This window comes from Theropithecus gelada, chromosome 5, assembly GCF_003255815.1.
Source record: "Theropithecus gelada isolate Dixy chromosome 5, Tgel_1.0, whole genome shotgun sequence".
In the NCBI taxonomy this organism is placed as follows: domain Eukaryota; kingdom Metazoa; phylum Chordata; class Mammalia; order Primates; family Cercopithecidae; genus Theropithecus; species Theropithecus gelada.
The window spans coordinates 160146466-160162700 of record NC_037672.1 but is presented as its reverse complement, the minus strand read 5'-3'; the positions used below and the strand labels follow the sequence as shown (position 1 = coordinate 160162700).

Sequence of the window (16235 nt, the reverse complement as noted above, 5' to 3'; positions counted from 1 at the left end):
TCCAAGCTATTTAGAAAGCTATTTAGTAATTTCCATTAAAACTTTTATGCCTTAGTGTTAATTATCGTACTTTCAGCTTCAATACTTCCCCTCCTTACAAATCAATTTTTAGGAAATCTGAAGTATAGAGATTTATATATAAGATTTTTATCATGGCATCATGTATTATGTTGAACAAATTGTAAGCTGCCTAAATGTCCTACAAAAAGAAAGAAGTTAAATAAGTTGTTCTGATTCTGTAAAGAGGTGTTTTATAATTGCTAAAATTATACTTACAAAGAATATAACATGGAACAACTTCAGGTTTTTAAAAAGGGGCAGTATACAAAACTTACAGTATGGTCATAAAGAAAAAATAACATATTAGAAAAAAGACTGGAAAAATCTGTACTGGCATTGGTCATGGTCTTATCTCTATAATATACATATATTATCTCGCTCTTGTCCACTAGGCTGTAGTGCGATGGCACAATCGCGGTTCACTGCAGCCTCTGCCTCCTGGGTTGAAGCGATTCTCTTCCGTCAGCCCCCTGAGTAGCTGGGATTACAGGTGCCTGCCACCATATCCGGCTAATTTTTGTATTTTTAGTAGAGATGGGTTTCACTATGTTGGCCAGGCTGGTCTTGAACCCCTGACCTCAGGTGATCCATCTGCCTCGCCTCCTAAAGTGCTGGAATTACAGGAGTGAGCCACACCACACCCAGCCAGAAAATATATTTTTTAATTCACGTATTTTGAGAAGAAAATACAGTTTGAAACCAAGAGGTTTCCTTTCATTATTCTTAAAACGTTTTCAGAAGTAAAATATGTGGTTCTGCTAAAAGCAGTTCTTTTAGTTAAATGTTAAAGGCTGCACCATCTTTGTGTTTTTTAAACGTAAATAACTTCTACTTTATTATTTGTTAAATTAGAAAAAGTCTTTAATTTTACAAAATTCCTGACACTATGGAAACAGCAAAAGCGATTTAACACCTATTGAAGTTAGAAGCTTGCTTTTATATTTCCCATCTGATGATTCCAAATGTATGCATGTTATTTCTCAAAAGTTACCAGTTATAATCCTTTTCTTTGTACCTTACAACTTAAATGAACAATAATTTAAAAAAATCATAATTTGCATCTAGTTGGTACCACCAAAATGATTTGAATTTGGTGAGGAACAAACTTGTTACTGTTGTTTTTACATTCATAGAAGGGAAATCTGGAATGAGCGAGTGCATTTTAATCAATACATGAAGACTGAGTATGTAAAAATGACATAAATATAAATAAAAATTATTTTATTGCCCTAACATTGACAAAATTACCTTGTTCTAGCAATTATCAGTGGGATTTTTAAAAGAAAACACTGCTGACTTTTCAAATAGTTATTTTACATGTTAAAAGAGGACTTTGTGTTTCTATTACAGATATTTGAGATATTTGGACCTGTTGCACATCCATTTTATGTGTTACGGTTTAATTCTTCAGATCACATTGAGAGTAAAGGTATTAAAATAAAGGAGACTATGTATTTTGCTCCATCAATGAAAGATTTCACCCAATATATATTCACAGAAAAACTTAAACAGTAAGTACTTTACTGCCATGTTGTTCTTCACTTACGTAACTTACATTTCAAGAATAATTCTCAGTGATGTAGTTTCTTATAGTTATATTGTGTCTCCCTTGCAAAGAGTTCATTTATCTTCCTAACAATATCTTTGAAGCCTACAATTTATTTTCAGATTTTGTACGTAGAACTCATATCTTTTGCAAAAAATGAAATAATCAGCCATTACGAGCACATTTGAGCCTTGTACACTATCTGATTCTAGTTCAGTGTTTTTTCCATTATATACTTCGTTTAATGTACTTGCTATTTTAGTATTAGTACTAATATTACTATCATTTCTTAATAACTTTTTTTTCAGTTAAGTAAAATTCTCTTGGGATTCTATTTAGAGACCTTGCTCTTCAATAAAACTTAATTTTCAAGAGAAAAAAAAATGAGTATATCTCTTTATTTTGCTTATAAATTGTAAGTTTGTAGAGAGACAACTAACACGTGTCCCTGAAGAATTGTGTAGAAAGCCATGGTGTATGGAGTTGACCTAACCAACAAACCAGTGCTCTCCATTTTCTCTACAAATAATGCTAAGTGATTTCTGTGGCATGTGACCAGCAATTTTTTTATATTTTTGCTCCCATTGGTTGAATATTTTTCAAATGTTAGCTGTTGCCAGCTGTTAGTCGTAGAGCTGTTTGTATCAGTTGAACTTGTTATAATTATGTTATTTAATTTTTTATATCATCAGATAGCATATGAATTTAAGTAGAATAGATTTTTTTAAATAAAAATAACTTGAATGCTTTCGAATGATGTAATGAATATGAGCTACTAAAAATATTTTCAGATTAGGAGTGGAAGAAAAGACTGCCAAAGATTGGGGGAAGGTTAAATCCAGAAAGACTTTGCACTCAGTTTGACAAAGAAGTTCCTTTTAGTTCTAGCTCTTCTTTTATTGGAAACTTAAAACCTAGGCGATAGATTTTTATAGATGCTGTTTTTGCAGGAAAACAAAGGAGCTTTGGTCACTGAGTAACTTTGATATTATGTCAAAGGTACCAGCCCCAGTTGCATGGCATAAGATTACTTATGCCACTTACATATTAAATAAAGTCTCAAGTCACCAAATTTCATTTATTTGAGAGATGAAAATTTTAGTCCTGATAATTGATTTAACTCATGTTTAAGAATCTACATAAAGATCTGGAGGAATATTTTGCCTAAGTTATTCTTCAGATTGCATAAGGTTATTTTCCTAAATAACACTGACAAGAAAGAGGAATTAAATAGACACAAAGCCTTCAAGATATTAATATGTTCTAAAATGCTTTAAATATTTAGCATTTCATCCTGTTTTGAATATAAAGATACTGCTGTGGATATGCCACATATGCAGCTTTTTAACAAATAGAGTATTTTAGCTTAAAACAGATAAACTTGAAGAGGTTTTCTGAAGATGGTTTTTAAATAGATTTTAAATAATAGATTCAGTCTTTGGTTTTGATTTGCAGTTCTTCTATTAAGAAGTAGTAGTAAATCAATGAATTGGGAAATTAGACCTATATTTCAGAAACCTCCCTCCCCCAGGAAAACTGTTGTATTCTAGACTGCATTTTGGCGTCTGTCATGGGAACTCGGTAGAGGACTTTGTCTTTGAGGTAGAGAAGTTCAGCTCCTTTCAAGCTTACTGTTCTCTGATGAGGTTATTTTGATCTTAGTTTCTCATGTACTTACTGTCTTGTTAAAAGTGCTTTTTGAAATGTTGCTTGATCTTTCCATTAGTAGATTTTGATATTTTGTAATAGATGCAGTAGTTGGGGAATTTTTCCCATTTATGCCTGTGATTCCAGGCTAACAGCAGTCCAGATCATGAGATGTCACGTATGCAGAAAGGAATACCAGAGCTGTATTTAAGGCGCATGTGTGAAATGACAATTGAGGAAATGCTTTTTTTCTTTTAAGTGATGGAAAAGTCATTGATACTCATATATAATGTCAAAGTTCTGTATCAAAAATTTAAAGCAAACTTAACAACTTTCATGTTGTGCCAGCAAACTGACATCTGTACATTGATTTTAATGGCCTTAATTCCTGGGAATCTTATTTTTGAGATCTAGTTTAAAACAATAAGGACATCTAGTCCTAATACTTTGTAATATTTTACTTTGTGATATTTTAACATAATGGAATAACAAAATAGTACTTGAAACTATGAAATTAACAAAATTTAAAAGATTAAAAATGAGCTTTCACAAATTATACTGCTCATAATAGATTTCTGTACTTCTGTTGGTTGTAAAGTATAAAACTCTCCACCAAAAGTTGTTGATTTTCAGCTGCAATTACACATTTCACACATGCCAGTTGTTATATTGTCCTTCAGAATCTTTAAAGCAGCTCCTCTTCCTCTTCCTCAAACTATTTGTAGTTAGCCTTTATTTGACCCTCTCTGCTTTGAGAATCAGTGTTGGAATAAGCCTTGGTTACTCATAGAGGATTACTGACATTCCTCAGGTAAACTGAGGAGAAAATAATTCATATTGATATCTCTGCCATTAAACCTGTAAAATCTTTGAAAAGGGAATGGCTCAGTCAGTTTTGTGTAGTTCGCACGTGGAACAACTTCCGATCTACGGTTGGCGTGAAATAAGGGTTTTTTTAAAACTCAGTTTTGTGAAAACTGCAAATATCATGAAAACAAAAATCAAAAGCGCTGTCCATCTGCTTTCCACTGCACACCATAGCCTTGGCTTCTCATTCCAATTCCCTAATCCTAATATTTATATTTGCCCAACTTTTGTGTTTTTCTTAGGAACTTCCCACATCTTTTGAAATAAGGTAAAAGACACATAAGTGTATTGCAAAATTAAAGGTTAAACTCATGTCCTTTATTATTTTCTGTAGTTTTAAGTTATAAGCACGTAACAGAATTGTGATAAATACTTTTTTGACTCCCATCCCCACCCCACCCAGGGATAAGGGATCAGATGCATCGTGGAAGAATGATCAGGAACCACCACCAGAGGTAAGTATAAGTTTTTTTATGCAACATTTTATAAAGTAGGGCAGGACTTAGTCTTATAAATTTTATCATTCTTGCTGTTAGGGAAGTCATTAATACTGGCTAGCAGCCATACTGCATTCTCCTGTTCTAGCCCATGTATTCTCTCACCCTCCTAGATGACTATTTTATACCTTTCAATGAAAGGTTTTGATTGGTCATTTAGGAAAAAAACTTTTTTCAGTTACATTTAGTTGTATTTTAATAATTATCACCTTATTTACAATGTAATTTGCTATTTTTGTTAACTTTGTTGATGTGTGATAAAGGCAGGCTGTCGTTAGTTTTAAAAAATTTAATTCAGTTTAGTAAATACACCCACCGTATGGGACATGAAGACGTGGTGCTTTTAGTAGTAGTAAGCTGCCCTTCTTTTGGAAGTACAAAATCATTGGAAGCACCAGATCATTGGAAGCTACCTAACTCTCTACTTTTTAACGATATAACTACCTTTCTAAAAAGGGACCTTGATTTTCTTTTTGTATCTACGTCAGCAAAACAATAGTTTTATGCCCCAAGGTGACTTGATAATCTAGTCTTCCTAGAAATGTGTAGTAAATTTAGGAATAATATATAAATGAGTTAATGATTTAATAGGATTACTTGGTTAACATTCCATGAAAGTGTTTAAGCAGATTATCTTGAGGGTTTTTTTTTTTTTTGAATTACAACAATGAATATATTCATTTCTTAAAAATAGCATGTATTTATATAGTATAAAATAAAAATGTATATAAATATTTTTATAAGTAAAAATCATACAGGAGAGTTTTTAAAACTTTCTTGGCAGTTCTTATGAAGTTTTCTCAATATTACAGTTTGTTTGTTTTTTTTAAATGAATATAGACTTGGGGGTCTCACTATGTTGCCCAGGCTGCTCTCAAGCTCTTGGCCTCAAGTGATCCTCCTGCCCTCAAGCGATCTTCCTGCCTCAGCCCCCCAGAGTGCTGGGATTACAGGAATGAGCCACCTTGCCCAGCCAGTATTACAGATTTTTGATATTTACAGATTTAACCTTGGTCATTTTAGATGTTTAAAGCAATGCTAAATCATGATCTCTGTTAGTTTCTAATTTTACTGAGGTATGAATCAGGTTTATACCCACTTAGAGGGTTTTGTACAGGTATTAATCGCTTAACCAGTGAATGATCCTTGCTTAGTATCTGAATTAAAATGGAATTATGTTTTCTAAGTCTGTGTATTTATGTGATTTCAATTAAGGCTCTGAATATTCACTTAATGTTCTGAATTAAGTTTAGAGCATCTAGAGCATCTTATTACTGGAATTACATGTTTTAAAATGTTTAGAGATTCATAAATATCTCAAAACATATTTCTTGTAAAATCCAGATTTTCTTTTTTTCTTTTTTTGGGTATGGGATGGAGTTTTGTTCTTTTTGCCCAGACTGGAGTGCAGTGGCACAATCTCGGCTCACTGTAACCTCTGCCTCTGGGTTTAAGCGATTCTCCTGCCTCAGCCTCCTGAGTAGCTGGGATTACAGGCACATGCCACCACGCCCAGCTAATTTTGTATTTTTATTAGAGACGGGGTTTCACAATGTTGGTCCAGGCTAGTCTTGAACTCCTGACCTCCAGTAATCCACCCCACTCTGCCTCCCAAAGTGCTGAGATTATAGGCATGAGCCACCGCACCCGACCGGAATCCAGATATTCTAATGAATCCCTGTTGTTTCTGACCTAACCATTGAAGTTACCAATTACAGCAATGTGAGTTATTCGTAAAATTGGTTTGACTAGGTTAATTGCCAAATTACATCTCACCTAGTTCATGGTGTTCTTTTTTTCCAAGTAGCTAGAACTGGATCATTAAGTATGTTGGGATTTAATTATGTAATATTTGTTGATGAAACTTTGTAGTATAGAATTATTGCCTGGTGTTGATCATAGATTAAAATTAGAAATTTGTGAAGTTTAAACTTAAAAATAGAAAAGAGAAACATCATGTGATGTGAAAATAGAAAGCTTGCATAAAGGAAAATAAGAGAAATTATGTGTTATGAAATGTTGGACTGTGTAAATAAACTAAAAATTACCTAGGGTTGTATCATATTCATCTTCATAGCCATTTTTAATATGCCACCATATACTTTATGGTTGAATAAATGTATTTAATGAATGGAAATATGAATTAATTTGCATATAAGAGACGTGAATATTTCTCTGATTTTAGGAGTGATAGCAAAATACTACCAAAGTAATCTCTGTGAAATAAACTATTCCCAATTAAAATCCTTAATTCCTCCCTCCTGCTCTTAAGATGATGTTCAATTATTTAAAATGGCACAATAAGGTTCCTTATTAGCGTCTCCAATTTTATCTTTTCTGGTTTTGCTGTGTAAGAAGCAGCAGCTTTCACTTTACCTTTCAGAACCATTTTTCTTTTTTGTATATACTATGTTCTATCATGCGTCTGTGTGTGTTGTTTCCATTCCCTGAAAATTCTTTATTTTCATAGCTAACTCATTCAGGTATTTCTATTGGGTTATCCATGTCAAGAAGTCTTCCTTGTCCTTTTTTCTCTTTTTCCAGCACTATAATAACATAGCATTAAGTCGTAGCACTCGTTCATTGTACATTTAATCTGTTTTCTCAGAAAAAGGAGTCTTCTATCTGATCTCCATACTTTCTAGTGTTTGTCAGATACCAGATTTAACCTGAGTTTAAAATCTTATCCCTTTAAGATCAGTAATAAGAAATAGTGCATTAGAAGGCATACAATTATTTCATGTTTTCAAATTAGATTTCAGAATCTGAAGTGTATGGATTCCTGTTGATGGAGGATTTGATCTAGAATGTATTCCAGTGAAGCCATACTGAAAATTACATACAAAGACTTTCATATACATTTTATTTCTTCTTTTTAAATGTGTATCCATCCATACATAGTGGGCCTGCTTTCATATATTTTTTGTATGAAACATAATAAAAGTTTTCTGGTGTTAATAGAATAATAAAATGCCTGAACTGTAGATACCATGGCAGTCATAAGATAAATAGCTCATAAATCTTGGTTTCCTCGGTGGATTATAAGAATGAATCCTAATTCTTAGTTGCATATGAGTTTTACCACCTTTAATTTTTAAATAATTTCCTCTTAGGAGTTGGATCATTCATGTATCTGCTTATAAAAGCCTTTGCCATGTTGGTCAGGTTGGCGTGCGTCTGTAACCCCAGCTACTCAGGAGACTGAGGCAGGAGAATCGCTTGAACTTGGGAGTCAGAGGTTGCAGTGAGCTGAGATCGTGCCACTGCGCCAGGAAAAAAAAAAAAAAAAGCCTTTGCCTATAGTCCTATCTAAATAGCTTCCTCATGATTTGTGTACCCTTATTTTCCCTCATTTATTTATAGCTCTTGCTATATACTTAAAATTATATTTAAAAAATAAGATGGTAAACCTGTAAAGAATGAACCTGTGAAATGTTTAGAACAGTGCTTGGATGTGTATTTTGAATGAATGAATTATGGAACATTGTCTTCCATTTTTTATTGGCTCTGATAATGTATATAATTTACTTAGTCCTTGATACTCTTACCTTTGGCACCCTTTTGCATCTGATACTATGATGAATCTTAAGTCTAAATTGGAAGTCAGACTCATATCTGAAGGTTGATTACTGACCTGTGTTAATTAAAGAGTCATTAAGCATTTATCAAAAAATACTTTATTTTTCTACCATGTCTAATTCAGATATAGAAAATATTAAGTATCAAAAAGGCAACTTTTTTTAGTCAATGATTAATAATAGGCTTGTTTTCTTCACCTCCAAGTATGTACTATTGAATTGGCAAATCCATGTAACATAAACCTATTATATACTTTTCTCTGCAAGGCCTTAGATTTCAGTGATGATGAAAAAGAAAAAGAAGCCAAACAGAGGAAAAAATCTCAGATTCAAGGCCGGAAAAAACTCAAATCTGAATTTAATGAGCCAGGTGAGTGAATACGTTATATATAGTCGTTTTTTTATCTTCATTTGCATCTATATAAGTTTATCAATAATAAAACCAAGGGAAACATCTGGGTTTTCTCTGTGTACCTCCTAGCATCCTGCTAACATTTAGAGCCGTTACATAGCAGGAGGTGTGGTAGTTTTATGAACTTAAGCAGTAAAAATGGCTTCCTGGGGTAACAGACAGACTAAACCTTGTTACTTGTGCTTGTCAGCACTTTTTTCTTAAGATACCTGTTTGCTTCCATGATCAAGTACTTGATGAACCCCTAAATCACAGTATCTTATTTATAAACATGCATTCCCTTTACCTTTTTTAAAAAGTTAAACTTTCTGAGATAACCGTAGATTCACATAGAGTTGTAAAAATAATAGGAGAGGTGTTGTATGCCCTTTATTCAATTTCCCCCAGTTGCAACATCTTGCATAACTATATATGGAACACTATCCCAGCCAGGATATCGACAGGATACAATGAAGCTATACAACATTTCCATCACCAGAGAGCTACCCAGTTGCCTTTTTATAGTCACAGCCACGTCCTTACCTCTCAGCCCCTTGTTCACTCATGGCAACCATTAATCTGTTCTCCATTTTCATATATTTTGTCATATCCAGAAAATTATATAAGTGAAGTTATACAATATAGTATGCTTAGGGAAAGGCTTTTGCCACTGAGCATAATATCTGTGCGTCTGCTGGAAACCATCATTCTCAGCAAACTATCACAAGAACAGAAAACCGAACACCGCATGTTCTCACTCATAGTGAGAACAATGAGTGGGAATGGAACAATGAGATCACTTGGACACAGGAAGGGGAACATCACACACCGGGGCCTATTGTGGGGAGGGGACCAGGGGAGGGATAGCATTAGGAGATATACCTAATGTAAATGAGGAGTTAATGGGTACAGCACACCAACATGGCACATGTATACATATGTAACAAACCTGCACGTTGTGCATGTGTACCCTAGAACTTAAAGTATAATAATAAAAAAAATTAAAAAAAAAAATCTGTGCATCCACCCACATTACTGCATGTATCAATAATAGTTTGTTCCTCTTCATTACAGAGTAACGTTTCATGGCATGAATTTAGCAGATTACCTAACCATTCATCCACTGAAGGACATCTAGGTTGTTTCCATTTTGGGGTTATTAGGAATAAAGCAGCTATAAATATTTATGTACAGTTTTTTTGTGAAAACAGATTTTTATTTTTCTGGAAGAAATGTCCAAGAGTACAATAGCTTGGTTGTATAATAGTTGCATTGTATGTTTAGTTTCCTAAGAAATTGCCATACTGTTTTTCAGCATGGTTGTACCATTTTACTTTTTTTTTTTTTTTTTTTTTTTGAGACAGAGTCTCGCTCTGTTGCCCAGGCTGGAGTGCAGTGGCGCGATCTTGGCTCACTGCAAGCCCCGCTGCCTCCCGGGTTCATGCCATTCTCCTGCCTCAGCCTCCCTAGAAGCTGGGACTACAGGTGCCCGCCACCACGCCCGGCTAATTTTTTTTGTATTTTTAGTAGAGACGGGGTTTCACCGTGTTCGCCAGGATGGTCTTGATCTCCTGACCTCGTGATCTGCCCGCCTCGGCCTCCCAAAGTGCTGGGATTACAGGTGTGAGCCACCGCGCCCGGCCCCCATTTTACATTTTTATCAGCAATGGATGAGTGACAATTTCTTTGCATTTTCTCCCGCATTTGGTGTTATCACTCTTTTTAATTTTGGCCATTTTGCTAGGTTTGTAGTGCAAATATAATTGTGGTTTTAATTTGCATTTTCCTAATGGCTAATGGCATTGAACATCTTTCCATGTGCTCATTTACTGTCTCTATCTTCAGTGATATGTCAGTTCATTATCTTTTGCCACTTTTAAATTGTATTTCTGAATTTTTACTGTTGAGTTACGAGAATTTAAAAATGTGTATTTTAGATGCTCGCTTTCTGTCAGATATGTGGTTTGTTCATGATTTGTCTAGTCTATAGTCTTTTCCCTCTTTTAAGAGGGCCTTTTGCAAGACCAAAGTTTTTTAGTTTTGAGGAAAACTGTCAATTTTGTTTATGGAATCTGATAACTTCCTGCTTGGCTTTAGATCCTAATGATTTTCTTCTGTTTTTTTCCCTAAAAGTTTTGTAGTCTTCTGGTTTAAATTGTACACTTGTGATTCATTTTGAATTAATTTTTGTATGGAATGTGAGGTTAGTCTTGAAATTGCGTAGAATGATAACTCCTACTTTATTTTTCTTTTTCAAAATTATAATCAGTATTCTAGGTCCTTTACCTTTCAGTGTAAATTTTAGAATCTTATCTACATCAACAAATGTCTTGCTGAGGGGTTTTTTTTTTCTTTTTCTTTTTCTTTTTTTTTTTTTTTGTCTGTTTTTTGAGATCTTCTTACTCTGTTGCCCAGGCTAGAATGCAGTGGTACAATCGTAGCTCACTGTAACCTTGAACTTCTGAGCTTTTTTTCTTTCATTCTCCTGACAGTATCTTTCATGGAGCAGAAATTTTTAAGTTAATGAAATTCAGCATATTGATCATTTCTTTCATGGATCATGCCTTTGATGTCCTATCTAAAAAGTCATCATTGGCCGAGCACAGTGGCTCATACCTGTAATCCCAGCACGTGGGGAGGCCAAGGTGGGCAGATCAGGAGGTCAGGAGTTCAAGACCAGCCTGGCCAACATAGTGAAACCCCGTCTCTACTAAAAATACAAAAATTAGCTGGGCATGGTGGCGCATTCCTACTTGGGAAGCTGAGTCTGGATAATTGCTTGAGCCGGGACCCGGGCGGTGGAGGTTGCAGTGAGCTGAGATTGTGCCACTGCACTCCAGCCAGGCCTGCAGAGTGAGACTCCATCTCTAAAGAAAAGTCATTATCAACCCAAGGTCATCTAAATTTTCTTCTATGTTATCTTTTAGGAATTTTATAATTCCGCATTTTACATTGAGGTCTGTGATCCATTTTGAATTAATTCTTGTGAACGGTGTAAGATTATTGTCTAGATTTATTTATTTATTTATTTTGCCTATGGATGTCCAGGTTTTCCAGCCCCATTTGTTAAAAACACTACTTTTGCTCTGTTGTATTGCCTTTGCTCCTTTGTTAAATATCAGTTTATTATGTTTATGGGGATCTATTTTTGTACCTTCTGTTTTGTCCCATTGATTTATTTGTCCGTTGTTTCACCAGTACCACACTGCTGTGATTACTTAAATTTTATAATACGTCTTGAAGTTGGGTAGTTTCCGTCCTTTGTTCTTCTCCTTCAATATTGTTCCATTGAGTTTTTTATTTTGGTTATTGTAATGTTCAGTTCTAAAATTTCAATTTATTCTTTATTTTATATCCATTTTTTGCTAAAACTTTGTAATTTTAATTTTTTAGAATGTTCATAATACCTTGTTGAAGCATTTTTATGACTGCTTTAATACCTTTCATAATTCTAACATCTTTGTGACACCCTTGGTTAATTTTTTGTTTCATTGAATTTTAAATCTTCCTGGTTCTTTTTGTGATGAGCAATTTTCTTTTATTGAAACTTGGGATATTGAGTATTATATTACAAGACCATGGATCTTATGTAAATCTTCTGATTTAGCTGGGTTTGTTGTAATTGTTTCTTTGTCTTTTTAAAAATGCTTCTCTGGCAGCAAAAAGAATGGAGTAGATTGAAGTCTAGGTATTCCTCTTAGCCTCTGTTGACACCTTTGGCCAAGGGGTGCCTTGTTACTGCTGGATGAGGGTAGAAGTTCTGACACCCCACGAGGTATTTTCTTATGCCTGGTAGGGACAGGAGTACTTTGTCATTCCTCCCCATATGGCATGCACTGACACCAGTGGAGGATGGCCTCGTTATCACTGGATGGGGACAAAAATCCTAACTCTACTCAGTCTTCTCTGACATTGTCACAGTGTAAAAGAGGGAAGAACACTGTGTTGCTGCCAGTGGAGGTGGAAGTTCAGGTTCCCCATGTGATGTTCCTTGTCACTGCGGGGAGGCTTGTTACTGGCACCCTGTTCAGCCTGTTCCTGATGCTACTGTGGTGGAAGGGTTGGAGTACCTCATTACTGCCTGTCAAGGATAGAAGTCTAGGATCCATACTCAGCCTTTGAGAGTGTGTAGAGATGGTGACACATTTTCTTCTGTGGTGTTTGGCTGGAGTAGAATGGTTATCGTCTTAAGTGTTTTCTGACTTGCTTGATTATCTTTCTTTGGCATTAGGTTTTGCCTTTTCAAATTCATTTAAAATTTACCATTTTATGTTTTACACTTTTTTAACTGCCATAAGATATACCGAATAATAAAGAAAATTCATAATTGAAATTTCAAACAGTGCTTTTTGATATATTAAACTTACTTTTGTTGTTTTGTTTTCCCTCCCCTCACTCAAAGGTGAAGATTTTGCTGAAGTACATCAGAATTGGAATGCTCACTCTACTTCAGAGCATGCAAAAGGATATCGTAACAGAGAATTCACACGAGGATTTTCCAGGGGCAGATACCCTCGATCTTGCCATGGCAGGCCTCCACCTCAGCATTTCTATAATTCAGAACATATGGTATCTCAGGAGACTTCAGGATTTCCTTCTCAGAGACAAGATAATCCCATTATGCCACAATACTCCTTTCCTCTTCCAATGTTTGATGTGCATAATTTTCCACTCCGCTCTCCACCCCCCCCCCCCCCCCCCCCCCCACACATGAGTTGGGCTACACCAAACATGGCAGCTCATCCATTACTTAACTTACCATATTCCCTACCCCCACCCCCTCCCCCTCCACCGCTGCCTCCTCCACCCTCCTCTGGAGATAGTAATTCTCATTTTGGACCTTACTATTAGGTGACGATGCATTTCCAGAGAAATGTGGACTTTTCATATTATGTGGTAAGGATTTTTTTGTTTTTTTTAAAGAGTGATTATGGAGCTAGATTTTTAGAAAAACTGTAAAATACTAAATGATTCCTTCTATTGTAAGTTGATATATATTTGTACCCTTTGTGAAATTGTATTCATATGAAAATGTCAGCTCAGATTCTTGGGGGAACATTAAATTATGTAATATTTAATTAAAATTTTGAATTCATGCCTCTCCCTCCCAACCCCACCCAATTAAACTATGTATATAGTAATGGATATGGGACAAGTTTCATCATGGGTAAAATATATGGAGCACATTGATTTTCTTGCTGTAATATGAATATAAGATGTTGAAGTCCTTTTGAGAGTCTTTAAACTATTTTTATAAATTTATACTTTGGAAATCAATTTTAATTACAAATGTAATTTGTGAGTAAATTTAAATGACCATAATTTTTCTTTTTAAAACAGTTGAAGGGTATAGAGGAGAAAATTCTTATATATTGGTAGAAGCTCTGATTATAGCTAAAGTAAAAAATATTTATTATGCGTAGGCAAGCTTCCATTATCTGTGCAAAATATTTCCTTTATTTGGGCACTATTCAGAAGACTTTACTATTTAACCTCCTAAAAGGGATGTAAAGATTATTCACAATAAGATCTGTTTAGGGATTTTGTCTTCCATATTTGTTTTCCAGATCCTCACATGCAGACTAGGTTCAGTAAATAACAAGTATTTATTGAATATCTGAATTTAGAGTTTTTAATTAAATGAGTAATGACTACTGCTTTATATTATGAAGTGTCAACGTAAGGGAAATTACGGGTTTTAGAACTAGAAGAGACCATTGAAATACTCTAGTTTTCATTTAGTAAATGAGGAGTCTAAGTGTCCCAAAGAGGTTAAAGTAATTTAAGATCACTCAGCTAGTGAGTTGACAAGGAGTTGAACCTAGTTCTTCTGGTTTTCTGATTAGCAATTTCCACTAATTAGATGTTTCCCAATCTTACATTCCTTTACACACTTAGGAAACAGTGTTTATATGGCACATTGGAGTAATCTGGAAACCACTTAACACAAGCCTATGCACTCTGGTTGCACTGAGGCCCCACTTTTCTTTCTCATGAGCTGAGGGGACTCTTTCAGCATTCCTTGTACACAAGTTGAGAGGCTCTGCCTTGGTATACATTAACTTTGTCATGTGAATACTTTCTTCATTATTTTTTAAAATATTTTTGCAACTTCAGGAGTTACCTTTACAGGTTATAGCACAGTCTTTTTATGATTGTTAGAATATTGTTGAGAGTTTATGAGATTACATCTAAAAGCACTAAAAGAAAAACCCAAATCCTTTTCCACAAGAATGGGAACAGTAACATGTTATTTTTAGTCATCAAGCTGTTCTGATCATCATGGCATTTAACAACCTGTCCATTTCGGCTGGGTGCAGTGGCTCATGCCTGTAATCCCAGCACTTCGGGAGGCCGAGGTGGGCGGATCACCTGAGGTCAGAAGTTCGAGACCAGCCTGGCCAACATGGTGAAACCACGCCTCTACTAAAAATACAAAAATCAGCCGGGCTTGGTGGCACGTGCCTGTAATCCCAGCACTCGGGAGGCTGAGACAGGAGAATTGTTTGAACCTGGGAGGCAGAGGTTGCAGTAAGCCGAGATCACACCATTGCACTCCAGCCTGGGTGGCAGAGCAAGACTCCATCTCAAAGTAAAACTCTATCCATTTCTTTACCTCAGGTACAGGTATATCTCACAGATACTGTGGCCTCAGATCCAGACCACTGCGGTCAAATAAGTCACACAAAGTTTTTGGTTTCCAAATGCATATAAAAGTTATGTTTACACGCTACTGTAGTTTAATAAGTATACAATAGCATTGTGCCTAAAAAAACCAATGTGCATATCTCAATTTAAGAGTACTTTACTGCTCAAAAAAAAATAATGACCCTCTGAGCCTGCAGTGAGTCATAATCTTTTAGCTGGTGGAGGGTCTGGCCTCAAGTGTTGTTGGCCGCTGACTGATCAGGGTAGTGGTTGCTAAAGGTGGCAGTTTCTCCTAATAGACAGCAGTGAAGTTTGCTGTGTTAATTAGCTCTTCCTTTCACCAAAGATTTCTGTGTAGCATGTGATGCTACTTGATAGCATTTTATTCTCCGTAAAACTTTGAAATTTGGGATCAAGTCCTCTCAAACTCTGCTACTGCCTTATCAACTAAGAAGGTTATGTAACATTCTAAGTCCTTTGTTATCATTTCAACAGTGTTCATAGCATCTTCACCATGAGTAGCTTTTACTTGAGAAACCTCATTTTTACTCATGCATAAGAAGTAACTCCTCATCTGTTCAAGTTTTTTCATGAGATTGCAGCAATTCAGTCACGTCTTTAGGTTCCACTTCTAATTCTAGTTCTCTTCCTATTTCTACCACATCTTCAGTTACTTCCTCCCATGAAGTCTTAAACACCTCAAAATTATTCATGAGGGTTGGAATCAACTTCTCCCACACTCCTGTTAATATTGATATTTTGACCCCCTCTCATGAATCATCAGTGTAGTTAATGACATCTTAAATGGTGAATCCTTTCCAGAAGATTTCCAGTTTACTTTGCCCAAATCCATCAGGAATCACTATGACAGCTATAGCCTTACAAAAAATATGCTTATATAGTAAGACTTGAAAGTCAAAACTATTCCTTGATCCATGGGCTATGGAATAGATGTGTTAGCAGGCATTAAAAAAATTCAACTCCTTGTACATCTCCATTGG

At 35.3% G+C, this 16235-nt stretch overlaps 1 protein-coding gene across 2 annotated transcripts in view; it reads left to right on the top strand.

Moving 5' to 3' along the window:
• Positions 1-15846, top strand: part of NAF1 (nuclear assembly factor 1 ribonucleoprotein) — a 39471-nt gene extending 23625 nt beyond the window's left edge. The window contains exons 5-8 of one of the 2 annotated variants that reach the window (XM_025386767.1): positions 1411-1571; positions 4524-4575; positions 8463-8565; positions 15208-15846. In XM_025386767.1, coding sequence (XP_025242552.1) covers positions 1411-1571; positions 4524-4575; positions 8463-8565; positions 15208-15344 — 453 coding nt within the window. In that variant the 3' untranslated portion in view covers positions 15345-15846. Of the gene's footprint in view, positions 1-1410; positions 1572-4523; positions 4576-8462; positions 8566-12988; positions 13671-15207 lie in introns of those variants that run through there. The other variant, XM_025386766.1, reaches the window with a different exon arrangement.
• Positions 15847-16235: the final 389 nt, after the last annotated feature.